The 26,150-nt window shown below is 37.5% G+C and overlaps 3 protein-coding genes across 5 annotated transcripts; 1 reads left to right on the top strand and 2 right to left on the bottom strand.

The window, feature by feature from the left end:
* Window positions 1-83: 83 nt before the first annotated feature.
* Window positions 84-13,118, bottom strand: LOC306888748 (remodeling and spacing factor 1-like). Of its 2 annotated transcripts, none has more exons than XM_079447178.1 (16): window positions 12,912-13,118; window positions 11,942-12,033; window positions 11,763-11,855; window positions 11,372-11,577; window positions 11,042-11,163; window positions 9,330-10,825; window positions 9,020-9,247; window positions 7,936-8,040; window positions 7,774-7,853; window positions 7,587-7,641; window positions 6,747-6,850; window positions 6,592-6,659; window positions 6,324-6,510; window positions 4,673-4,920; window positions 4,056-4,241; window positions 84-2,264 (listed from the first exon to the last, which is right to left on the bottom strand). In XM_079447178.1, exons 1-16 carry the CDS (start codon window positions 13,063-13,065, stop codon window positions 1,834-1,836), a joined length of 3,855 nt encoding a protein of 1,284 aa, XP_079303304.1. In that variant the 5' UTR covers window positions 13,066-13,118; the 3' UTR covers window positions 84-1,833. The 2 variants fall into 2 exon arrangements, with proteins under 2 accessions (XP_079303304.1, XP_079303305.1); XM_079447179.1 differs by having other exon boundaries at window positions 4,056-4,235.
* A 666-nt stretch (window positions 13,119-13,784) lies between these two features.
* LOC306888710 (mth938 domain-containing protein-like) lies at window positions 13,785-14,820 on the top strand (the record flags this gene model as incomplete). Its single annotated transcript, XM_079447121.1, has 3 exons — window positions 13,785-13,933; window positions 14,121-14,127; window positions 14,680-14,820. The coding sequence occupies 3 exons, from the start codon at window positions 13,785-13,787 to the stop codon at window positions 14,818-14,820; spliced, it is 297 nt and encodes a 98-aa protein (XP_079303247.1).
* A 220-nt stretch (window positions 14,821-15,040) lies between these two features.
* LOC306888747 (integrator complex subunit 4-like) lies at window positions 15,041-26,133 on the bottom strand. 2 transcript variants are annotated; one of them, XM_079447176.1, is made up of 23 exons: window positions 26,033-26,133; window positions 25,325-25,522; window positions 25,021-25,138; window positions 24,573-24,679; window positions 24,197-24,400; window positions 24,041-24,091; window positions 23,410-23,498; window positions 23,063-23,183; window positions 22,908-22,979; window positions 22,646-22,820; window positions 22,358-22,563; window positions 21,542-21,684; window positions 21,338-21,453; window positions 20,461-20,594; window positions 19,780-19,946; window positions 19,596-19,689; window positions 18,660-18,740; window positions 17,892-18,022; window positions 17,748-17,807; window positions 17,486-17,645; window positions 17,243-17,386; window positions 16,649-16,769; window positions 15,041-15,337 (listed from the first exon to the last, which is right to left on the bottom strand). In XM_079447176.1, the coding sequence occupies exons 1-23, from the start codon at window positions 26,084-26,086 to the stop codon at window positions 15,150-15,152; spliced, it is 2,934 nt and encodes a 977-aa protein (XP_079303302.1). In that variant the 5' UTR covers window positions 26,087-26,133; the 3' UTR covers window positions 15,041-15,149. The 2 variants fall into 2 exon arrangements, with proteins under 2 accessions (XP_079303302.1, XP_079303303.1); XM_079447177.1 differs by having other exon boundaries at window positions 25,325-25,519.
* Window positions 26,134-26,150: the final 17 nt, after the last annotated feature.

Below are 26,150 nucleotides of genomic sequence, written 5' to 3'. Positions count from 1 at the left end.
GTTGTCAGCTACCCATGTAAGTAAATGTAGCTAGTTTCTTGAATCCATTACAGGTACAGGACAAACTAGGAGCCAAAAACAATAACAGCAACATTAAGTTTATTTCTGTTTTGTGAATAATTTCCTTGAAATATGGAGACGTACATCTGGAAAGTAAGAGTGAAATCAAATAAGAAGGAAAACACGAATTCCAGTAGTACATGGCTCAAAAACACATTCTTTAACAGAAAGCAAAGACCATAATTATTTTAAAACACCATTATTAGTCTAGTGCTTTTCTGAATATTTGTTTTTGTTTTGTAATGGGGTGGGATTTGTGTTGAAATAGTGTTCATAGTGTTCTAATTCAATCAATCTTCCAGCATAAAGAACACCAGCCTGGAGTAAACACTAAAAAACAACTCTAAGAAGAGCGATCCAGACTGCTGTCGAACAATACAGTACCAAACGGCACCGTCAAAGGTGCTTGAACGACAAGTGCATTCAGCTGACGCATTAAAACTCAGACACGGACTGAACGTCTCATTAAAGTGTCCTAAAACTTCAGCAACGGCTTTCAAAGTATAGAAAATGTCCTAATCTGAGAAATAAGTAAATAATATTATTTGTAATATAACATACAATGTTATTTTAGGTAAAGAGAGTATATTAGTCTTTTAAATTAAAATCATTTGCAGCTAAATTGCAGATCTTTAATATTAATTTTCAATTATCCTCCAATGTGTTTCTTCCTTTATTGGCTGGTCTACTAATTTAAAGGCATAATTCACTCATCAAAAGGCAAAATTTACTCATCTTTAGGCCATCTAAGATATAGATGAGTTTGTTTTTTCATTTAAACAGATTTGGAGCATTGCATCACTTGATCACCAATGGATGCTCTGCAGTGAATGGGTGCCGTCAGAATGAGAGTCCAAACAGCTGATAAAAACATCACAATAATCCACACCACTCCAGTCCATCAGTTAACATCCTGTGAAGCCAAAAGCTGTGTGTTTGCACCTTGCATCATAAGGACGTTTTATACTTCAAACCCTTGTTTGCAGCTGAAATCCATAATAACGCTTCCTCCAGTGAAAAAGTCTGTTCGCTGTTGGCCTCTCACATCAAAATCCACCCATATATATTTGTTTAGAGCTGTTACAGACTGTTTTCGCTTGTAAATGATGCTGGATCTCTGCATACTTCTCTCTTGATTCAGACAAGACTTTTTCACTGGACAGGGGACATTATTGTGATGTTTTTATCAGCTGTTTGGACTCGTTCTGACGGCACCCATTCACTGCAGAGGATCTACTGTTGAGCAAGTGATGCAATGCTACATTTCCCATAAAGAAACAAACTCATCTCCATTTTTGGGTGAACTGTTCTTTTAATTGAATGCATTTAGGCAAGGTTCGGCATCACAAGTCAATCCCAAACTTCCTTCAGGTACAAAAAGAAGAAAACATTAACACAGAGAATGTAAAAGTCCAAAACACCAGTTTGAAATGCACGTAACACGTAAGCTTCAAATGCACACGGTCCAGTGTCTCTAGAGGACGACCGAAGCCGCTTTATACAAACGAAATCGTACTGGCCATAAATGACAAAGTGCTTTACTCAGGAATGGTGACTGGAGTATTAAGAAGACCCTGTTCTAAACCGGTAGGACGATGCATGCGGCTGGATGAACTAGAGTGCATTCAAACATCTGAACGGACACTACGGCATTCGTCTGGAAGCTTCATTTTTGGTCCACTACACCCAAAACCAGGAGACTACGGTGGCTGATGAGGGACATTCCCGTGACAAGGCGATGAGAAAATAAACGTATTTAACCTACTGAGCTGATCATGACAACTGTTCACTGTCGAAAACAAAGTTAACAAGGTCCGTGACTCCAGTGAACTCTTCCTCATCCTCATCATCGTCGTCATCCTGAGCTGCGGCCCTCAGCGGGACCAAGCCGTTGTGCCTGACGGGACCTCGAGACCCCGCCCTGTGCTTCCACCGGACGCTTCTTCGTGTGTTCTCCTCTTCCTCCTCTTCTTCGTCTGTTTCGATGCGGTTCGACCTCTTGCGGAGGGGCTGTTCGTCTTCCTCAGAGTCCTCTGTTTGCCCTCCATCCTCCTCCTCCTTGTCTTCACTGGAGCTTCTCTGCCGTCTCTGTTTTTCTCGTTTGTGCCTCTGTCTGGAGTCTACCCTTGATGAATCACGCTTGCGTCCTTTTTCTGATCTTTGAAGAGATTCCTTTGGCTCAAAGTCTTTAGAAAGTATGGACTCTGGAAATATAGAGGAGAAGAAAACCGTTTACATGTCTAGTTGTAATTAAACAGTATAGCTAACAGTGAGCTAATATTTATATTTAGTGACAAAATGGTGGGAATTACAAAAAAAGGGATGCATTGTTTCATTTTTATCTTGTCTAGTTCTGCAAAAAAATTTGCTGAAAATTGTGCCATAAATAAATCATTATGCTGAACACTATGTGTTTGAGCAAGAACAAAAATTAAAAGACACACCACTACAGAAAAACCAAAAATATATTTAAGAATTAAAAAACAAACAAACAAATGAGAAAGTGAGGGGTGCAATCTGCAAATCAGCTAAGATTAAGTAGTCTTTGATAATATCTAAATATATATTCAAATTAAAAGCCTAGTAAAGGTAAGCAATTGTCTAAAAACACGCTTTCTAGCACTTAAAAACATCTGCCTTCCAAGCATTGGATTTCAAATGACTCATATTACATTAATGAATACATTTGATTACATATTTAAAAAAAAATCAATCATATTTTAAACAAATATTTTAAGTTAAACACTATTAATTTAAAACTACTTTTTCAAATATTTTATGTGCTCAAATAAATGTATGCAGCCTGAACATTAAACAAAAACACACAAAAATTAGTGTTTTTTACATTTTCTGATACATTTGCCTGAGGAAGGTCTATTGACTATAATGCTGATAATAAAATTTCATAAATAATGCAAGTTTGAGTTGTGTACAGGATCTATCATTTTTTTCGAGTCTATATTGTATTTTTATCTGTCATATCTACAAATAACTTGGGTGTGTGAGACACTATATTTTCTATTATTTTATGTATAAATAAAAGGTGCATTATTTCAAGGTGAATTTTGTCTTGTTACAGGAAATCTCCTCAAAATATAAAACATTAAAGTAGGGGTGTCCCCGACTAAGGATTTGCAAATCTTGCCGATAGTTGACTGATAGTCGAATCATATGTTTGCGGGCAAAATACATTACCAAGAGTAAAGTCAAGCTGCTTTACTGCAGCGCAACTCAACCAAATGCATCTTATACGAGATAAAGAAGATATACACGATATATATAAACCGGCTGAAATGTTTTGAAATCACTTGTACCCTACCTGATCCAAAAAATCCAGTCTTTTACTCCACCTGTGTCAGTTGTTGAGTCTTGCTAAAGTTTTAAATCCCTGCCACTAAGATGCTCCTCTGTCGGTCATGGATTATGGAAAGAGAAACTTAAATCTATAGGGGTGGTTGCATTTATTGTTAAAATATTTATTTAAAGCTTCTTTCTTTTCAGATTCTTATTTACAGCATTATCTTAATAGGCTGTGTATATTCACTTATTGGGAGAAAACTGGTAGTTCTATGTGAAATCAGACATTTGAGCACCCATATATAGCCATAATGGCATGATCATAACACCCCGCGAATATTCAACTGTGAGATTGGTATCGAATCAGGCTCCTCCTATCGACGCATCGAATCATCGACTATTTGTGAAACAAAATATAGTACATTCATTCAATTAAAAATTTTTGGTCAGTTTTGATCACCGTGGATCACAAGTGTGACCCCTAAGTGAGAAATACCAGAGTTGAGATGCATATAAGTAACATTTTTTGGGCTTTTTTGCTTTTATCTAGATTGGACAGCAGGAGGACAGATAGGAATCATGGACGGGGAAAGCACCTCGAGTCGGGACTCAAACTCAAGTCTCTGGACCCTATCAGAGCACTTGCTCACATGGCTATGACAATAGCCATTTGAAAACAGGAGTGTGGCTGCACTCACCTTCACTGTTGGAGCTGGACAGCCGTCGACGGTGAGGAAGAGAGGAGTGTTTCTGATTGGACGCCTTCCGTGACCCTTCAGACTCTGACGTCTCATAGTAGTTGACCTGAGAGTTCTGACTCCGTCGCGGACGCCTTCTGTTCACATCCACGTCGTTGTCGCTGAACTCGTTAGAGCCTTCTGTTTCTGCCAGATCAACACAAAAGTAAAAGCTGTAAGTAAAGAATTCAATGTGACACTAATAAGGCTCTGTTCCAAAACCTAGTGACCTACCTAGACAGCCTACCTCCAAAAACAGAAGCAACAAAATCATGCTGCCTTATAAAGATACCAGTTTACTAGCTTTGAAACAGTCTATAACCGCGTCCCAAATGACGCACTATGCACTTATACACTGTGTACTTATGCACAGTCTACTCAAAAATGTAGTTATATAAGATTATTTTGTCATTCATAAACAGAGTCTGATAGATAGCCCCTTAAATGTGAAGTTGAGCACACTACTTGTACTATTTACACTACTAAACTTTATAGAATAGTGCATAGGTACGCGATTTAGGACGCACCTGATATGTTATTCATTTAGGATATGAATGGATATGAAAACTCAAACAGACCCATTTCCTCTTCCTCCTCCTCCTCAGAGTCCAACATGTCCTCTTCCTCTGAGGAGCCTCTTCGTCGGGCCGGAGGTCTGGGTCTGCTCCTTCTGGTTCTCTGGGTGGGAGCGCTTCTTCCTGTTCTCCTGGAGGCCGGTTGATTCTCTGCGTCGCTTTCACCGCTGCACCACTCACTCGCGTCATAAGAGCCTGCGTCACCATCAGATGCACCGTCTCCTGAAACCACAAAATCCTCCTCCTCCATGCTAGCAACATAGAAATCAAAACAAAATAATACTTTTATTAAGAAAGGAGTCATTAAATGGATCAAAAGTGACAATAAAGACATTTGTAATGTTACTTCTATTGCAACTGAATGCTGTTCTTTTGAACTAGTATTCATCCTGAACAAAAACGGTTTCCACAAAATTCAACTTTGATCACAGGAATAAATTACATTTTAGAATATTTTAAAACAGACCGTTATGATAGAGTTCTACTTCACAAACAGTCTTTTTAAGTTGCAATAATATTTCACAACATTACTGTTTTTTTCCCCTTTTTTACTGTATTTTTGATCAAATAAATGCAGCCTGGGTGAGCATTAAAGACTTAAAATACAAGTTAAGGCCAATTCACACCGCACAGACAAACGCCAACAAACAAGCTGGCTCAAGTTGGCCGTTGGATTTAGAATCTAATGAAAAATAACTAATGTTCACACTGCACCAACAGACACCGACCAACTCTCACTGACTGGGGAGTAAATGGATGATCCTATATCTATAAGCATGTTCAGTCGGGTGAAAACAAACTCCAACCAACGCCAACACACTGATCCAACAAACTCCAACAGACTAGGTTGTTGGCGTTTGTCTGCATTGGCCTTTAAATGTATTAAAAAATTAAAATTACTGACACTTAACTTTTAGGACAACTAAATTTCATGAATATTAAACATATTTTCCCTGTAACTATCATCCTCAATAGATAAATAGATGTACTGTAATACAGTCATCTTAGTGTATAATTGACTACATTACAGCACATATACTGTAATGATTGACAACGACAAGAGTGATAATTATTAGATCAATGTAAGTTAAGTATAAATAACTTAACATTTTGCATTATAGTGAAGGGAATTTTGGAGAAAAATTTGGGCGTTTAATAATCATGCAAAAAAACATGATAGTCCTAAAAATACGAAAACAATGTCTTATTTCTTGAAAATATGTAAAATAGGTATAATATGACCATCGCCAGTTCTTGACAGGTTTTGTGAAAATCACCTTTTAAGTCTAGCCTAAAAATTTATTTGTTTGATAAGGTTTACAATCTGTATTAATGCGCTCCTGTCTTACTTTTTATTGCTATTTTATTGTCTTTAGTCTAATTTTTTAAGTAAAGGTGTTTTGTGTTTTTTTATTTTTCTTTTGTTGTAAAGCACTTTGGACAACCATGGGTTGTAATTAAGGGTGCTATATAAATAAAATTGCCATTGCCACCCACAGAATATTTGGAAAGCATAATGGTTTATTTGTGAATGAGATGTGTTATATTTTGATGAAATAGTATAAAATCCACCCGATTTGAACCCCAAAAGCCCAAACTTGTTTCCCTGGTATTGTAAATATTCTTGTGTGTGTTTACACACACACACACACACCTGTCACTGAGCTGGAACTCATCCTCGCTCTCCTCCTCATCCTGCGTACTGTCACTGTCCAGGTCATTGAGTCGCCGGCGTTTCCTCTTGCGCGGGGCAGGAGCTTTCACAGGCCGTCGACTCTCTCGGCTCACCGCGCTCCTTGGCTGACTCGTGACGGGCGCAGCAGGTTCACCGCGACCGGCACCTGCAGGACACGCCACCACTCAAATCAATATGCAACCAAAAACATATTATAAAGCACTAAACAATGCCTCACATGACCAACCTCCTCCTTCTGGATCTTGAAGGTCTTCCTCTATTGCTTCATCAATGGCTTCATCGAAATCATCAAATCTGGTAGTTAGTGATAAGAAAATCAAGAATTAGTCAGACTTCAGATATCTACTCTTAGAGTTTATTTCCACAAGAAATGTTGATTACCTATAACTGATGGATTTCCTCGTCCTAGTCGATCGCCTCCCCAGATTCTTACTCTTCTTGGCATCTTTTTTCTTCTCTGTCAAGCTGTCCTCTGCATCACCATCCTAACAAGATGAAGAGGAGTACATTTAAAACCAAATAAAGCTGATTCAGACATTTTAATTCTCATCTTATTAGCTTACAGTATATATTATGGCTTATTATAGTATACTATGGTATAAAATAAGGTATTTTACAGTATGGTACAATATAGCATAGTACATTATGGTATAGGAAATTACAGTATGCAACATTCTATAATAATACAATATAATACAATAATACAAAATAACTGATTTATGTTTAATTAATTTTGATATACGCTACGCATAATTTACTATAATATACAATTGTGTAGCATGAGGTACTATACAGTATGATACCGTACAGCATAGCACATTATGTTATAGGAAAGTACAGTATGTGACATTGTATAACAATATAATAATTAATTTATGTTTAATTTAAACATAGCATAGCATATTATGGCATTATTTACTGTAATATAAAATAGCATATTGCACAATATAGTATGGTACAGTATAGCACAGCACATTTTGTTAAAGGAAAGAATGGGACATTATAATATAATGATATAATATAATAAATTTAGCTTTAATTTTAAAAAAAAGCATAGCATACTATGCCATAATTTACTATAGTATAAAAAAATTCAGCATATGGTACAATACAGTATGGTACAGTATAGTACGTCACATTATTTTAAAGGAAAGTACAGTATGGGACATAATATAATATAATATAATTTAACATAATATAATATAATGGCTGCATACTCACTGGGGTGGGTATAATGTTCTCCACACTGATGCCCACATACACTAACCGCTCACGTCTGAAAGAGAGAAAACAAGAACCAAAACTCAGAATCACATAAGGCTACTCATCATTGATGATGATTCATGGGAATGGAGATGAGCTGATGAGAGCGTTTATGACGTTTGTGCATCTGTGTGTGGATCTACACCTTCGTTCAGCTCTCTCTTTCTTCTTCAAAGCCGTGTCCAGATTCTGAAGCTGCTCTTCCAGCCTCTCACAGAGAAGCTTCTGTGAATGACAAGAGCATACACTTCATGAATACAGCTCACATGCACACACAAGCCTATGACGCAGAGCTTGAATCCCTTACATGCTGGCAGGGAGGGCAGAACCATTCTCCATCAGGAATGACCATTAGAGGAGGCCTCAGACAGGCCGTGTGATAGCCGCTGTCACACATGTCACAAAGAAGGATCTGGGACAAACATACAAGAGAGAAATATGTTCTTTAAGAATATTAAATAAGCAAATAGTATTAGTTATGTCTCTTTTTAAAAATATTATCTATGCCATTTGATAGGCAATATTAAGTCTCATCTTGTTGCTTGAATCATTTCAGAAGCATTTGTGCCTCAATTACACTTCATATTCTGTTATACAGTTTTTAATGAATATTATTAGCTGAATAAACCCTTATACCTACTGTGGGAGCTGGAGTTTAACAAACCTTTAACCAGAAGTATGTTCTATTATGTGAGTCTAATTTACTTTTTTTTATTCATTTATTTAGTTACTTATTTTAATCAAGTGCTTTGCCTCCCAGCCAAAGAATATGGGTGATAATCAATGTTATTTTAGAATTATTTATATACTATTGCATTAGTTATTAATATTTTAATATTTAATATTTTAAATCAGAATTAATTTTTTAATTTTCAATTGTCATTTTAATTTTAGTTTAAGTTTTTGTCATTTTTATTTAGCTTTTATTTAAGTTTTAGTTTTACTAATTTCAGTACTTCAAACTGATTTTATTTTAATTAGTTGCCAAGGCAACGATTCAAATATTTCTAAAGTTTTTAAAGTTTCAGTTTTTCATCTAATATTTATATTTTATTTCACTTCAGCATTATTTCAACTAAAGAAAAATATTTTAATAGATTTAGTTGTAGTTAACAATAACAAATTTTCAAATATCCCATAGACCTGCAGCGAATTTGAACTAGTAAGTAACCAGCTAGCAACAACCTAGCAATTGTATAGCAACATGTTAAAAACCACATAGAAACTCTCTAGTACTGAGTTTCACATGAGCAAGTACCACTCATGTTGTCATTTGATACTGTGGTTGTACTCTGTACACGGAGTCCTAGACAACTCTCCCTTTTGGGACATTAAAGTATAATCGATTTATAACCTAAAGTATTAGTCTGAATTGATGAACAATAACTCACTAGTTCTGGGTGGTTGGCGAGCCCACAGTGTTTACAAGCATCTTCAGGTGGAATCTCGTTGGATTGGTCCGAATCGGTCTCACCGTGGTCTCCTTTCTCTGATTTGTCGTCTTCATTGTTCGCGGATTTGTCGCCAGGCACTTCTTCTTCCCGCTCCTGAGCTCCTTTGGATTTACAATTTTTCGGACGAATTTTCGACCAACGTGTCCGTCTGTGTCGCCGTTTGGCCTAAAAGAGTCAAAAGAATCATTTGCGTGAATAAAAATACTGTAAAATTCATTGGACTGGATATAAAAAGCTTTCATGCTACCTTAAAAGACTTGGGCTGTGCTTCCGAGTCCACTTTTTTGTGCATCTCCTTCTTGGGATGAACTTTCGCCTCTTCGTCTTCTATGCATTCCTCTTCCTCCTGAGCTGCTGAGGAGGCTGAAAGTTTCCCGTCTTGTTTCTCATCCTGACTGTCTGCCACTTTGGGGCTGGGCTTGCAGATTCTGGCAGATCTCCGCAGTGATCTCCGATTGCTGGTTTCCGATTCTTCAACATCCTTGTGCTGGAGTTCAGGCGTTCGTCTATGAAGCGGGATCTTAATCTTCAGGCGAATCCCTTCCTTCTGAAGTTCTGACGATACCTCTTCGTCATCATTTTGTCCAATTTTTTCACCATCCTCTTCCAAAACTCCAATGCTGGATGCATTTTGCCCGTCCTCTCTTGCTTGCAGCTTGGATTTGGTCTTTTGTGAACGTCTCTTTCTTGAGACTTTCAGACTTTTATCTTTGCTGACATCCTCAGCATCAGTTTTTTCTCCAGCTGACAAACCAGCCGTCTTGCTTTTGAGTTCATCTTCTTTATTGACAGCTTTTTCCAACTTTTCCTCAACTGAAGTGGTCTCTTCAGTCGTTGGCGACTCCCCAACAAGGTTCTCCACTTTCGCAGACACATCTGGGCTCTTACTGCAAACATCTTTTGACAAATCCTCAGAGATACTACAAGGAAGAGGACCGTTGTCTGCTTGAACCATGGATTTCCCAACAAGGACAGACTGTCTTAAACTATCTGTGCCTCCAACTTCAGTCTTCAAGACATTCCCATTCCCATGATGACCATTTGAAGAATTATCGTTTTCATTCAATGGCTTTTTAAGCTCAATGGGACCTTTGATAACACCTATGTATTGTTCTCGTGCTGCCATTTGGTCAACCTTTGGCTCTTGTGGGACAGCGATGATTGGTTCTTTCTCCCCATCATTTGGGTATTCTCTGCCAATTTGCTGTTCCTTCAATAGCAAGACGGCAGGATTGCGGACGATTATACCTCCTGTGCTGATGCTACCGTTGCTGTTAAGGTTGTTGTTGTTATGATTGACGTTGCTGTAGTGATTGCTGACATCAAATCCTCCGCTCCTTTTCAACTCCCTCTTCTTCAGTGGTATTTTAGCCTGTTGGTCGCTCTTTATAGCTCTAGCCACGTTCTCAAACACCAGCTCTTTCTTGTCTTTGTGCGTCTCTGATTTCACCACCGGGTCGTGTTTGATGGAAGCAGGGGACATGACGACGGAAATGGCGTTCCATGGTTTGGGACAATCTTTTGGTTCTTCTTTGACGAGAGTTTTGATCGTACTAACCCTGTTGTCAATGACTACTATGGGTTTAAGAATTTCTGCAACTTTCTCTTCTTGCTCTGGTTTAATGGGATTCGTTGGTTCTTTCTTAAAGTCTTTAGGTTTTAACCCACTCTCATTGGAATTGAAGGTGCTGTTGGTAAAATCTCCTTGTCCGGATACATGGTTCTTCAAGCCTTCAGCCTCACCTTGAATATGACACAAAACGGAACTACATGAGAAACGGTTTAGTTTCAACCTCTATAAGTGAGAGTATGGCTATAACTACACATTCACGATTCAAAATCGGCCAATGGAAAACCACAGCGGTTGACCACTAGTCTGGATACTGTGTGAGACTCGTTCCTCTCAATGTCTATGGTGCTTACAGCCCTGAATGGAAATTATTTTCCAATGAGTTTTACCTTTAACACCTTCTTTCTCCATACTTGGGCTGGTGGGACAGTTTTGCTTCTCTTGGTCAGTCGAGGCCGGGTCAATCTTGGCTTTAAGCTGTTCTAGTGTGTCTGCAAGGTCATTCCTAGTCCTGTTGAAATAAAAATGCATTTCTTATTCTTTGATAAACTTGATTAAATGAGATTTCACTCTTATATACTAGTATAACAAGCTTTTGAGGGAACACAAATAATGTTTTACATGTAGTCCATGAATGAGCTGTAATGTTCATCAAAATTCATGTTTCTCTCATAATTTTGGTAAACAACATTCTGGTCTTCTCCCCACTATTTGCTCACCTTGCAATGCATTTCCATGAAGACCCATCCAAATCATCCTGTTCCTCAGAATAAACACGTATATTCTGATCTTGATCTAACTGGAACCAGTAGAGAAGACCTTCATTGTCTCTACCGATGGGCTGTAGACGCATCTTGTCTGGATCTTCCTCGTTGATTAATGTCTTAAACTTGAGATTGTCGTCAAACTGGCACTCGCACAAGTACTGTTAGAGAAATAAGGAATAAAGGTGAATCTCAGTCACAATAGATTTTAGGGTTAAATATGACGTGGACACATTTTTGACAGGTTTCATTAGAAGCAATACAACTTTATAAAGTAAAATCGCCATCAAACATGTCAAACTCTATTGCTTGAGAACAGAAAATAAGTTGCTTTGGAAATACTGACCTTTAAAATGCCAGTCTTACACTCCACCGTCATTTCCAGGTAGCTTTTTCTCTCCATCTCCCATGCCCAGGTGCTGTTAAATTCCTGGCACACCTGCATCAACATGATTTCAACAAACAGATGCATTTGCATGGACGTTTACATAATCATAGCATATGATTTAAAACGAAAACACGTACCTTTACAAGATACTTCTCCCATCTGTCTGGAGTGACACTCTTGCCGATTTTCCGCAGTAGTTTGACATGGAGCTCAATCAACGGCCGAGGAACTAAATTGTACAGAAATCAGAATTTCTATTATGTTACCATTTGTAACATTACCATGAAACGTCTGTTTGTGGGGAAAAAACTTGCGATACCTTTGATATTTTCTCATTCAGACATTTTTATATAACCAAACACTTTTATGTGGACCACCGTAGTTATTTTATTATTTTATGTATACAACTCATAATAACAGCATTTATTTTTCTCTTTCATTTTTGCTTACCCATTTTATTCATGCATTTAAATGAATGCATTTTAATGCATCCCTCTCATTACTATACAGTTTTATCAAATCCATCCAATCCTCTGTCAGAGCATGAAGACCAATAATTCTGCGGTGACGCTTACATACGCAGTTCTCCTAAATAACAACATAGTGTGCATTCAGCTACTGTTATAGGACACCTACGTGTACACAATTAATAGAGTACGCAAAGGGGGCGGGGCGTAAACAAATCTGTGCAGCGGTGTTATTATTACAATCGATATATTGTAACATAGGAAGTTTGACAGCAGCCCCGCGCATGCGCACTGTGCGACTACGGTCCCATCGCTGTTTATAACCTGAATGTAAACGTATCAGGACAATTTACCGAAGTGTCTCTGCTTTTAATTGTGATCAACAGCATGCTAACACCCTTAGCAGCGCGTATAGTCAATGCTATTCTAAGATTAATCTTTAAATGTGATTTTTTCCCCACATGACTGCTTTCAAAAACACTTCGCCACGTTCCTTTTGAAAAGCATCGGGGACACGATTCCTATCCAAACAAAGACAACGAGGACCCAACAAGCCAAACTTTAAGTGACCAACCCCCTGATGGGTAAAGATGAGGAGCCTGTCCAAATAAACACAAACCCATCCTGTCGCACAGCTCACCCGCCGATGTCTCCTGTAAGTACCGCTCCAGCTGGGGGAACGACAGCTCGGGCAGATCCAGAACAGACCCGTAGCGCTCCAGAAACGAGCAGACCACCGCAAACCCGGGACTGACATCTGGAGGAAGAGCCGCTGTGGTGCCCAGAGCAGCCATCTTTCCTGGAGATGACGAGCTGTGCTCTGCTTAGACCCAAAACTGCCCACAATACACCGCGACACCCACCCAGAGCATCACCCAGCTACACCATCACAACAATAAAGTGTTGATGAAGATCATAAAGTGCTGCTTTAACATACACACGTTTATTCGTGATCGGGATGAATAGTTAAATAAATAAATACATTATATTTACAGGTAAATGTAAAAAATAGTTTATATAACACTATATAACATACCACATTTTTCTATTAAACATATAGTGCTTGTGTTTATTCATGAATAATTAAACTGATACATAAATGCAAATATAGATAATATTTTAATAGCAACAATACCCATGTAATACAATATTCTTATATGTTTTATTCCTTATAGCACAATAACAGTACTTCTGATATGACGTTTACATGTGCAATTCTTCTGAATAATATTTTATATGTTATATATAAAAAGTCGTGGCAGGTCAGTAAGAGGATGAGTGCCATGCTGACTCCAGCTTTTTGTACGTCACTGAACGGCAGCCAATCAACGTAAAAAAAAGAAAAGTTGCATCACTTACAACAAAGTGCATTGATGATGCCAAATAGTAATATCATAATACTGGAATTTTAACATATGCATGTACTATTGTATTTACATGGCACATTAAAAATAGCATGGTACTTAATAAATGCATGTGATTTCTCTTCCACTCTCTTACAGGAAAGCTGATCATGTCTTCTCCAGAAATTGCTTCTTTATCCTGGGACCACATGAAGGTCAAAGGTTGCTCCACACCCTACAAAGACTGTAAAGTGTGGCCGGGTGGCAGCCGAGCCTGGGACTGGTGTGAAACCGGCACAGATGAACACCAGATCACACTGTAAAATCATCCTCAACCTGACATTATCTTCTTATAATTTGATATTGTCATAAACATTGCAATGCATTTGAGCCATTTACCCTTTGCATTACAGCAATGCCTAATATAATTTACATTCTTTGATTTCTCAGTGCATAGCAACAAGATGCATCTACTTATTGTTTTATTACTATCTCTACCTCTGCAGTGAATGGGTGCCGTCAGAGTCCAAACAGCTGAAAAAAACATAACTATAATCACTCCAGTCCATCAATTAATGACTGTGAAGAGAAAAGATGTTTTTAACTTCAAATCGTCACTTCTGGGTAAAATATGAATCCATAATCCCTCCAGTGAAAAAGTCCAGTAAATAGTGTTTAATCTGTACATATTTCTCTCCTGATTCAGACAAGATGAGTTTTTCACTGGAGGAAGCTTTATTATGGATTATGGTCTCATATTTTCGCCAGAAGCAACAGTTAAAAGTTAAAACATCGAAATGCATTTCTTTCTTACATACACATAGCTTTTAGCTTCACAGGATGTTAATTGATGGACTGGAGTGGTGTGTATTATTGTGATGTTTTTATCTGCTGTTTAGACTCTCATTCTGACGGCACCCATTCACTGCAGAGCATCCATTGGTGAACAAGTGATGGAATGCTACATTTCTCCAAATCTGTTCTGATGTTTTGGTGTGAAAATTTTCAGCAAATTCAGCAAATATGACTTTAAATAAGATAATCAGCTTTTGTTTAATGTTTCAGGTGCCACCATCCACCCTAGATTATGTGAAGAAGCAGGGTGTCGATGTCAGGGTGTTTCAGACCGAGCAGGCTGTTAGAGAATATAATGCTCTGGTGGGACAGGGAGCTAAAGTCGGCGGGGTCTTCTACTCCACCTGCTGAGCACATCATTATAACACAACCAGCTAATTCATTTAATTGGTTGTTTAAAGTGCCTTACATTACAAATGAACATTGTTTTCTTGGTATATGCCTCTTAATTTGTGCTCTAAACTACTGGAGGATTTTTTTTCCCTTTGGTGAAAATGTTATTTGCTTTATAATTATTAAATGATTATTCTTTGAATGTAGGCTGCGAAAATACCCCATTATCACACACACCAGTGATACAAATGACATTTTTTTTTTATTTCAGATAAAACATAATTGTGAAAACACTTGATTTTGTGTTGGCTGTTATTTTGACATATATACTGTCTGGATTCCTCGGGTCAGCGGCGAGCTGGTTTGGGCATGATGAAGACTTTGACGGGTTTGCTGAGGTGGATTGTGCCCTCGATGCAGCTCTCGCTGGTGGGCAGGCCGTCCATACTCTCGTTCCACGCAGGTTTAGAGGCAGATTGTTTACTGCTGCTGGAGCTGTAGGCCAGAAGCAACCGCACCTCAATCTGACAGGCCTCTGAAAGTAAAAACACCAGTGTTATTTTAGTATGAGATTCTATTATAGTTTTCATTTTCATTTTAGTTAAAAGTTTTTTTGTTTGTTTTTTGCATTTTTTGTCCCGTTTTTAATGTCTATATAATTTTTTACTCATTTTTATTTCAGTTTTAGTTAGTTATTTTAGTACATGAAGTTAAACTAAATTAAAATAAAAAATGTTGTATTGGCAACTAGCTCAAATAAAATAAGTTTAAGTTTTTTTTTTTACATTTTATTTTATTTCTGTAGAGTTTATTTACTTTCAATTAACTAAATGTTTTTTTTTAATGATTTTAGTTAAACATAATAACAAAAAAATAAGAACACAAAAATGTGTGATGCACTTTAGATTACATTCTACTTTATGCTGTGATTGTTCTCTTATAAAAATGACTGGAATGGTATCAGATGATATGATACTACTATGATAGAAATGTACATGTTAAAGTAGCATGGTATTTACATGGTACTTCAAGGTATTTTGGTTGGTGTAGTATATGAAAATCGTTTTAGTGATGTCTTCCTGCAATTTGTTAGCATAATCCTAAATTTTTTTTTCTTTTGAATAACAAGCACTGATGACTTGTGCAAAATGGACCCTTCTCACAGACTGTGATGCCGCATTTCCAGTTATTAACATCTTAAATATTAAAAGTTCTTTATATTTTCTTTTTTTATATATATACACACACATTTATAATACTATACTTTGGGGCTTCTTACATTGGCATTAAATTATAGAAAGTGTTTCTATAACAACAGCTTCTTTCTCTTTTCTGACCTTTTCCTCTTTTTGTAAAGTCATAGAAATACTATCGTGGATTTTTTCTTTCGCTATAAGTGTAAATACAAAAATTATATTTGTTGTAGTTTCTGTTCACCACTATATTACACAACTATGATGACTTGCGCTTCTGAAAACCCTAGAAATGTGAAAAGGGTCTATAAAAACAGGAAAATTAATTTTTAAGAAAACATCTATTTCTACTTTCTCTGAGGCAGAAATGTATTCAGCCTCAGTATTCTGCTGATCACACAGACACTCACAGATATAAAATAACTCATGCCTTGTTGGACTGGATACAGTTCTATTTATATCTGTGGAACTGTGAAGGGTTCATGCTGTTCGCTGCCAGCAGAGAGGGATTTGTCATGGTGTTTGCAACATTATTTTATTCAAGGACAAAATACAAAGAATAGCTACTGCATAATAATCCTCAACCAAAAATATACAACTGATGTCTTGATGTGCACGTGTCTATTAAGGCACATTTCAGAAAGGACACGTACCTGTCCAGGCAGAATGAGAGAGATAAACCTGGGTGATCAATCGCACTCTTCCAGGTCCTGGGGTCCTGAAATCTCCAGGTTTGGGGTGGATTATGTGAGACTGTCCATCTGGATACAGAACCTGTGGGACGATGAAGAAAAATGAATAACGTGTATCAATTGTACAGAGATTTTATTAAACGGATTTAAAGCCAAAATGCGTTATGCTAACTTGTTATAGCACTTGCATATCATTGTGCTTTTGTTGATTCTGACTGCTTCCATTGTCCTCGTTTGTAAGTCGCTTTGGATAAAAGTGTGTGCTAAATGACTAAATGTAAAGGTAAATGTAAAATGGCTCATTTTATGCACAAAACAGTTTTCAATGAAGGATTACTAACATTCAAGCAACTGGCAGATGCTTTTATCCAAAGTGAATGCATTCAGGTAAAAGTTGTATAATTTCATGCATTCATAGGAATCAAACCTATGACTTTAGCATGCATAGGTTGGGATTTAAATGCATCAATCAGAAATTGATTGGATGGGCAAATGTTTTTTTTTTTTTGGTTTTTTTTTATTTCACTGAAAAGAAATGAGGTTAAAGCTTCTGACCTGCACTTTGACAGTTGTATGTGGATCTTGTACGTGTTCAAGAGTAGCATCTATGTCTAACGCCACTACCAGACCAGTGGTGAATTTCAAAGGGTTGTCTGATTCTCCTGTCGGCTCAATAATTGTCGCTGACGCCCTGTGGATCTGGCAAACCAAAACAAACAGAAAAAGAGATATTCCAACAAACATTTGGGAACAAACAGTCTAGAACTTCCCAAAGCTTGTGTGTCAGAATCCCCAAACCTGCTCAGGTAGTTTGAGATGGATGAATCTGCTTTGCCGCAGTGTGGTCTGAAGGATTTTAACCAGATCTAGAGGTTTGCAAGCCGTCAGCCTGGGCATCAACTCCAGGAGTTTCTCCACAAAACTGTCCTGAAAATGGGGCAACTCTGTCATGAAGAGCCTGAGAATGGAAAGACAAGAACATTCAGAGATTCTTCATACATAACTGCATTTAGATTGAGATCTTATGCATGTATTACACATCATCTTTGACTGTTTTTACCTCTGAAATGACTCCACATCCTGCAGGAACTTCTCACAAACACTAAGTACACGGTCAACCCTGTTATTTGGATGAAGAAAGATGATCAGTTTCAAGACTTTATTTATTTTATTGCATCATAAAAGTTTATTAGTAAGTGCAGACCCTCGTTTGGATCGGGCCGTCAGGATGAGCTGTAACGCTTTCGCCTGCAGCCGGACGTTGTGAATAGAGGCGATCTGCTGCGTCTCCAGACCACTGTACAAGAACTCCAGCTTATAGGTCTCATCCAGGATCTGTCAAGTCAAGTCACCTTTATTTATGTAGCGCTTTTAACAATACAGATTGTGTCAAAGCACTTAACAGTATCAAATTGGAGGATAGAGTGTCAGTAATGTATAAAAATAAAATTAAACACTCAATTTTCAGTTAAGGCATTTCATTATTGAATTCAGAGATGTCATTGTCTAGCTCAGCTTAGTTTAAATAGTATCTGTGAAATCAAATTGATCAAAAATCTAATAAAAAAATCAAAGTGTCCCCAACTGAGCAAGCCAGAGGCGACAGCAGCAAGGAACCAAAACTCCCTCTGTGACAGAATGGAGAAAAAAAAAACCTTGGGAGAGACGAGGCTCAGTTGGGGGGCCAGTTCTCCTCTGGCCAGGAGATAATTGTTTTAATTAAAATTTTTAATGCATTTATTTCTATTTTATATTGTTGCAATTTCTAACAATAATAGTATTATGTAGTTAGGTATTTTATTATATTTTTAGTTATTTTCTTTTATTTTTAAGTGGAGTTTTATTGTATTTAAGTGGAGGTCTTCACTGGGGATCTGTCCCCGGGGCTCATCCATGTGTCACACATTACAAATGACTTTTGGTAAAGTTTGGTGGGATGGCTCAGGTTCAAATAAATTTCGGTAGGACATACCTGTCGAACAGCTGTTGAAACTTTGGCGTTCTGTTTAAGACAAAGTGGTACAGCCATGGTCCATAACTTCTCCTGAAGTGCCTATGTTTAAAAGAAAAAATAAAAGTTATGGATAATATGCCTTATAGTTACAAGGTTTGTGGTAGGTACACTTTTTTAATGACTTAAGTCTCTTATGCTCATCTAAGATGCATTTAGGGGCAGTTGTGGCCTAATGGTTAGAGAGTCGGACTTGTTACCCGAAGGTTGCGGGTTCGAGTCTAGCAGGGATTGTAGGTGGGAGGAGTGAATGTCCAGCGCTCTCTCTCTCCACGCTCAAAAAAAGACTGAGGTTAAACCCTTGAGCAAGGCACCGAACCCCCGACTGCTCCCAAGGCGCCGCAGCATTGGCTGCCCACTGCTCCGGGTGTGTGTTCACAGTGTGTGTGTGTTTGTTCACTTCTCATTGTTGTGTGTGTGCACTTGCATGGGTTAAATTTCAAGTATGGGACACCATACTTGGCCACACGTCACGTCCTTTCCTTTTTTTGTTGATCAAAAATACAGAAAAAACTGTAATATTGTGAGATGATATTATAATTTAAAATTACTGCTTTCTGTTTTAAAATGTAATTTATTCTTCTGATGCAAAGTTGAATTTTCAGCCTCTTTACTCCAGGTTTTAGTGTCACATGACCCTTTAGAAACCCTTTGATAAATATAGAACGTTCAAAAGAACAGCATTTAGTTGAAATAAAAATCATTTGTACCATTATAAATGTTTTTTAGGTAACTTCTAATCAATTTAATGCATCCTTGTTGAATTAATGGTAATTTTGAATGGTAGTGTATGTAATTATATTCAGTAACAATAATTGTGACTAGGTTTTTACATTTTCTTTAGAAAACATGAGTTGTGCTAATGAAGCACTAGCAGTGTATTATATTTGTATTCACCTTGGTAAGCAGCAGTTGGCAGTGCAGGTATGTGGCACAGAAATCCGCAGATCCGGCCAACTCTGTCTGCAGCTCCCCCAACCGCTGTAGATCTCTGTATGTGACACAAATCAAAATCATCTTAACAAACACTTTATTAAAAGACCTTAAAATAATGTAGTTGTAGTGCATTAACGGTTCGAACCTGATGGTAAACTCCAGCAGATACTGAGCACCAGGTGTTTCCAGGTTCTGAAGGGCGCTGACCCGAATGAGGCTGTCCTGAAGGAAGTTCTGTGCCGACTCCAGGCTGCCTGATCCCACGCCGGATGCCTCCAGACCTGAACTAGCAGTTTGCTTTCTGCCCGGCAACTGAGACAAACACCAAAGGTATGAAAGATAATTTCTATAACAGAATGACGATTTTTGTTTTTGGAAGAAGTCACTTCTGCTCACCAAGGCTGCAATAATTTTATCAAAATACAATAAAAATCTTGAAATTGAATATATTGTAAAATGTATTTTATTCCTGTGATCAAATCTGAATTTCCAGCATCATTACTCCAGTCTTCAGTGTCACATGATCCTTCAGAAATCACTCTAATATGCTAATTTGCTGCTCAAGAAACATTTCTGATTATCATCAATGTTGAAAACAGTTGTGCTGCTTCATATTTTTTGTGGAAACCATAATACATTTTCTCAGGATTTTTTTAACTTGATCAATGTCTTTACTGTCACTTTTGATCAATTTAATGCATCACTGCTGAAAAAAGTATTAATTTCTTCCAAAAATATTAATAAAAAAAACTTGTGAACGGTAATGTATATTATCCTTAAATAAAAGTGAAAGGCTGGATATGAAGTACGCAGGCAGGTTTCTCACTCGGAGGTGTGGTACCAGGTGGGACAAGCTGTCACGCAGGTAGGCGTAGTGCCGAAACGTGTGATCCGAGAACAGTGCTGGCATGGTGGGACAGGATTTGGCTGCATTGAAGACCAGAACTAAAACAGCGATGTCTGAACAAACCCAGGTCAGGAAAACAAGCTTCTGCACAGACACATGAATATCTACAGCTCTGAATAGATGGGAAACATGAAATTATCCAACAGCAAATAAACACATGAAATCAGATGTTTGGAAATGCATTTCAGCCTGAATATTAAGATCAATGTCGTTCCTGCCATTTAGTATTCAAAGCAAATTGCTTATGTTGTATTATTATTCATCAATTTTAAGTCGCTGTTCACAAAAGTCTAAAACGTAAATGTGTCCCTGGACCACAAAACCAGTCATAATGATACATTTTTTGAAAATAAGCTAAAATAATATTTCCATTGATGTATGGTTTGTTGTGATAGGACAATATTCGGCCGAAATACAACTATTTGAAAATCTGGAATCTGAGGGTGCAAAAAAAATCGAAATATTGGGGAAAAACACCTTTAAAGTTGTCCAGATGAAGTTCTTAGCAATGCATATTACTGATCAAAAATGAAGTTTTGATATATTTGCGGTAGGAAATTTACAAAATATCTTCATGGAACAGAATCTTTACTTAATGTCCTAATGATTTTTGGCATACAAGAAAAATCAATAATTTTGACCCATACAATGTATTGTTGGCTATTGCTACAAATATACTCGTGCTACTTAAGGCTTTAAGACTTTTTTGGTTTTGTGGTCCAGGGTCACAAATGCTATGTAAAAAGTCACATGCATTAACATCATAACATGTAATCATGTCAGATGTGCAGGATACAGGCAGGGTCGTCCATGTCTGGTTCTGGGGTGTCGAAATACGGATGTGTGCTCAGGAGCTCAGGGACAATCGGAAGCACCAGGGTCGGGTGTCGAGCACCGAGGAACTTCAAACATCTGGAATGCAGGAGGAAAAAAAGAAATAATACTGAGAATGGGGCTGGATGACAGCAAAAAAAGGACAGGAACAGCCACTGGAACTCACTTCCAGACCGAGTTGCGGTCGGTCGGGTACTTGGTGAGGTTCTTCAGGAGTTCCACGAGGGCCAGCTGGATGCACTCTTTAGTGGACACATTAGTGTAGCAGAGCAGCTCATGCAGGGCCTCGCGAATGTCCCGTGATGAGTCCTGCAATGAATGGCCAATTAATTGGTCTGATATTATGGCTGAATGATTTGGGGAAATGTCTAATTGCAATTTTTCTGATAAACATTGTGATTTAAAAAATTAATGCACTAGGTTTGCAATGCTTGTTTGTAGCCAGAAAAAAAACATTTGATTATATTTAAATGACTATATACTACTACTACTAATAATAATAATAATTATTATTATTATTATCATTATAGTTGTTATTACTATATAAAACATTACAATGAAATAAAATATTACTATTGTGATTATTCACCTTAAAAAAAGAAAATAAAGTAGTATTCATATAATAACAACAACAATAATAATAATAATAAATAATAACAACTATTATTATTATTGTTGGTGGTGCTGTTATTGTTAGGATTATTGTTATTGCTATTGTTATAATTGAGCAAATTAAGAAATATTACCATTGTGATATTTCATTGTAAAATAGAGAGCAAAAAGTTTCAGCGCTACGCTTCACTCTTGAAACACACAAAGTATATGTTTGTTTAATTAATAAAATTATCAAATTGCAGTTTTTGTGATTTAATAAACACACTAAGCCATACTGCAATTTTGTTGTATTTTGATTAACTGTACAGCAGTCATGTTTACATTGTGCTCAGTGGTTTAGACTTTGTCACATTTACCAGTGGCCTACCTCCAGTACTGCGAGGACAGTGTCCAGCTGGTCTTCTCTGAGCGTGATGTGAGTCGAGATCTGCCGCAACACGTGGATGGACTGTAGCCGCACCTCCTCGATTTCATCATTAAACATGTCCACCAGGAAGTCAAGACACTTTTCAGCAAAGCTGGGTGAGGATTGGGCGAGGGAACATAGCGCTTCTACTGCAGCAATACGCACCTCTGTGAAAAGTGAGACCAAATTAATAACTAAGTGCTAAAATGTCCTCAAAGATAAATAATGGTAGTGTTTTGAAATACATACCGTACATCTCATCTTCCAAGCCGTGAACAAAAGCCCCACAGGCTCCAGAGTCGATGAGATTTACACCTGAAGTGTCGACTCTCTCTTTAGGAGCATCATCGGCCCATCGCCGTCCAGATGAGAACTCTCCAGAAGCATACAGTTCTTTTGCTCGTTCATGAGCAGTACGTTTCCTCTGAGATAGAATGAGAATTATGTTTTAAAAAGTTCTTGAATTCACGTTTCTTGCATGTTTTTCATCATTTGCTTTGTGTATAAATACCCTGAGATCTGACATCAGCTTCTTGTCTAAAGTCTGCTCCAGAAAATGAGGGCTGACTTGATGCATTGAGCCCTGAAAGAGTGAAAGAATTGGATGGAAAAGTGAGTGTTGAGTCAATGAATCATGTGGTTATGCTACAAACAGCCAACACTCACCAGCAGTTTTGCAGCTTGCACTCTGACTACCCATGAGCCGTCACTGACCATGTGACAGATCTTCCCGAAGGAGTCGTCCACCAGTCGGATCTCCTCATTGGAGGAGGGGATGGGAACAATACTGTTAATGCATAAAGACAAATTAATGTTCAATCCATGTTAAGAGACTTCATTCTTGAGTTTCTTGAATTGAAATAACCGTTTCAAACAGTTCATGCTTAGAAAGGAAAAAAACAGTAAGTACACAATGGCTGCAGTCAGCATTACCTACTCTTGAAGACTGGATGGGCACATATATCAAAACACAAAGTAAGGCTTCAGAAATACAGGAGAGATTGAGTTTCTACCTCTCAGGATAGATCTGGCTCAGAACCCAAACCATCTGCACCGCTGCCGAACGAACCTGCTCATAATCATCACTCAAGAGCTTACAGGCCTGTCCAGGGGATCAGACACACATATGAAAGTGTGTAATTCTCATGCTCAGAGGAATACAAAATTTAAAACATATATTACCATTCAGTTTTTTTTAGAGAAACTAATCCACACAGCAAGGATGCATTAAATTGTTTAAAAGTGAAGACATTTATGTTACAAAAGATATCTATTTCTATTTTTTATTTATTAAATAATCCTGAATAAAATGGGTTCCACAAAAATATGAAGCAGGACAACTGTTTTCAACACTGATAGTATTTAGAAATGTTTCTTGAGCAACAAATCAGCATAATAGAATGATTTCTGAAGGATCGTGACCCTAAAGACTGGAGTAATGATGCTGAAAATTCAGCTTTGATCACAGAAATAAATTACATTTTACAATATATTCACATAGAAAACAGTTATTAAAAATAATAATATCTAATATTTTTACTGTACTTTTGAACAAATAAATGCAGCCTTGGTGAGCAGCTCTCAAAAACAAACGAACCCTAAACTTTTGAACGGTAGTGTAAGATTATTACAGCTGATATTGACCTGGTTATAAATAGTCTGTTGAATTTTCATCCCTCTTTCATCTAGCTGCAGCTGATCGGAGAAAGAAAAACACACTGAAGTCAATTAAAGAAATGCAAGTAAATAAAAGCCACATTTAATGCATTTTAACATGACGTTATTCTAGAGTTCATGTACCATGGCTTTGATGGCGGCGGTGCGGACGCGAGGGTCCTGGTCCTGGAAGTAGTCGCTGATCAGACTCTGCACGTCCCGTCCAGGTGATGTTTGTGCTCCGGCTCCTGCATCAGTCTCTTTACTGAGAGGTATATCAACCGTCCCCAAACAGCCCAGCAGCTGGAGACACTTATTCCTCACTCCGAAATAAGTGCTTGAGAGATGCTGCGGATAAATATGAAAGTAAAATATTTAACATTTATAATAATATATCTGATTCAGAATGATATAAAACTGTTAAATAGCTGATGAAATCAGTTTCAACCATTGTTACTGCCAAAAAGTATGATTTCTGTGTTATAGGAATGGAAGATTTCTTCTTAGTTATTACAATCACCTTGCAAGCCACATCTATAAGTCTCTGAATGACAGCGATCTTGTCTGGGAGTTGAGTGCCGATGATCAATAGCGTGTCCAGAAGCTGCGCCAGAACCTGATGAGACTCTAAAACACAGGCAAAATTCTTAGAAAAATCAAATTTCAACACACAATTAACCGCATTGATTGCTTGACAGTAGTGAGGAGTTTTTCTGCTGACCTAACTGGCCAGTAGTTCAGATTCTCACTGGCTCTACCATAACAAACAATACGTTTTAGTAATGCATTTTATGTGTCGGAATTTTTTTCATTTTTTATTATAAAAAAATCTTCTAAAGACACTTTTGTGAACTATCTGGGGCTATTATTATTGTTGAGGTATAACGATAAATAAAACAATTGTTTAAATGATAAAGTCATTTATATTAAGTGTCATATTACATTATAATTTTAAATCAAAGACTTACTTTCGTTGTTGAGGGTGTTTATAGCATCATCTACTACGCAGTCTGGAGCAAAGCCCTGGGTTTTTGATAATAAACCCAACAATGAAGCGATCTTCAGCCTGACAGAGTTATCTGACTCCTGTAGACCACATCACCACAAACACATAAGACGCAGTTATTAAAAGTAATACGTGAACTTACATCATACACACATAAACTGAAATGTGCAAGTGTCTCATTTTTCAATTTATGAGTGGTAAATAATCAATATCAGTATAAAGGAACATGAATTTGCATGTTTCATGAAGCTTGTGTGTTGCGATACCTTGTAGTAATGCTCGAGCAGGATGCGCACGACCCCCTCCACGCTCTCAGCCTCCACAGGTTTCCGTGCGAAATGCAGCAGGTACTGCAGAGCATCTGTGGGGCTGGTGGCTTTGCACAGGTCAATGTGAAGAGCGGCCGATTTACTGGGTTTGGTCAGTCGAAGCTTTTTCACAGGAACCTCCTCAAGAGTCACCTGCTGCAAAAGAGGTGATCACATGTTCAAAAAACAATAACAACAACATAATAATCTTACAATTACATTGAGAAAAGACTGATATCACTCAAACACAACCACTTATTATTGGAGACTGATTCATTTGTGTTGTACATGCTCACAATCTAACAAGAGTTTACTTATCAAACGCATATTAACAGCATCTGCTGGCAATGAGATGTTATTGTTCTCAGGCTCCAAAGATAAAAGAAATGGAAAACATTACGACAAAAAGGGACATTTATGTATCATAAGTACAACATATATGTGCATTAAAAAGTGTTTCAACTGACCACTGATTACAACAAACTTTAAATAATACAACTAATATGCATAAATGGGCTTTTGTTATTACAAAAATAGTTATGCTAAATGCTACATCTGCTTTACCTGTATTCTAAAATTATCATTATAATATTATAATTATATTCTGTGACCAGCACAGTAACATGACAGTTTATAAACAGTATATGCAGTGTTTTATGTGTTCACCTGAGAAACTTTAGAGAATTCCTCATAAACTCGTTTCTTCAGATGAGCTGCCATAGCTGTGTTTATTAAAGCGGCGCTCTTCTTCTTCGCTGTTCAGCGGCGGCTGAAGTTTGCCGCG

This window comes from Barbus barbus, assembly GCF_936440315.1.
Source record: "Barbus barbus genome assembly, chromosome: 22".
Taxonomy (NCBI): Eukaryota; Metazoa; Chordata; class Actinopteri; order Cypriniformes; family Cyprinidae; genus Barbus; species Barbus barbus.
This window is presented reverse-complemented; position numbering and strand designations above follow the sequence as displayed.

Excerpts from the sequence above, each read along its gene's own strand:
- LOC306888748 (XM_079447178.1), bottom strand. The coding sequence starts at position 13,065 with ATGGCTGCTCTGGGCACCACAGCGGCTCTTCCTCCAGATGTCAGTCCC. Across the intron at positions 7,642-7,773 it reads AAAGAGAGAGCTGAACGAAG|ACGTGAGCGGTTAGTGTATG; the intron begins GTGTAGATCCAC and ends TCTCTCTTTCAG. Across the intron at positions 4,921-6,323 it reads GAGTTCCAGCTCAGTGACAG|CATGGAGGAGGAGGATTTTG; the intron begins GTGTGTGTGTGT and ends CTATGTTGCTAG.
- LOC306888747 (XM_079447176.1), bottom strand. The coding sequence starts at position 26,086 with ATGGCAGCTCATCTGAAGAAACGAGTTTATGAGGAATTCTCTAAAGTT. Across the intron at positions 20,595-21,337 it reads AGACATGGACGACCCTGCCT|ACATCGCTGTTTTAGTTCTG; the intron begins GTATCCTGCACA and ends GGGTTTGTTCAG. Across the intron at positions 18,023-18,659 it reads TTTCAACAGCTGTTCGACAG|ATCCTGGATGAGACCTATAA; the intron begins GTATGTCCTACC and ends TTGACTTGACAG.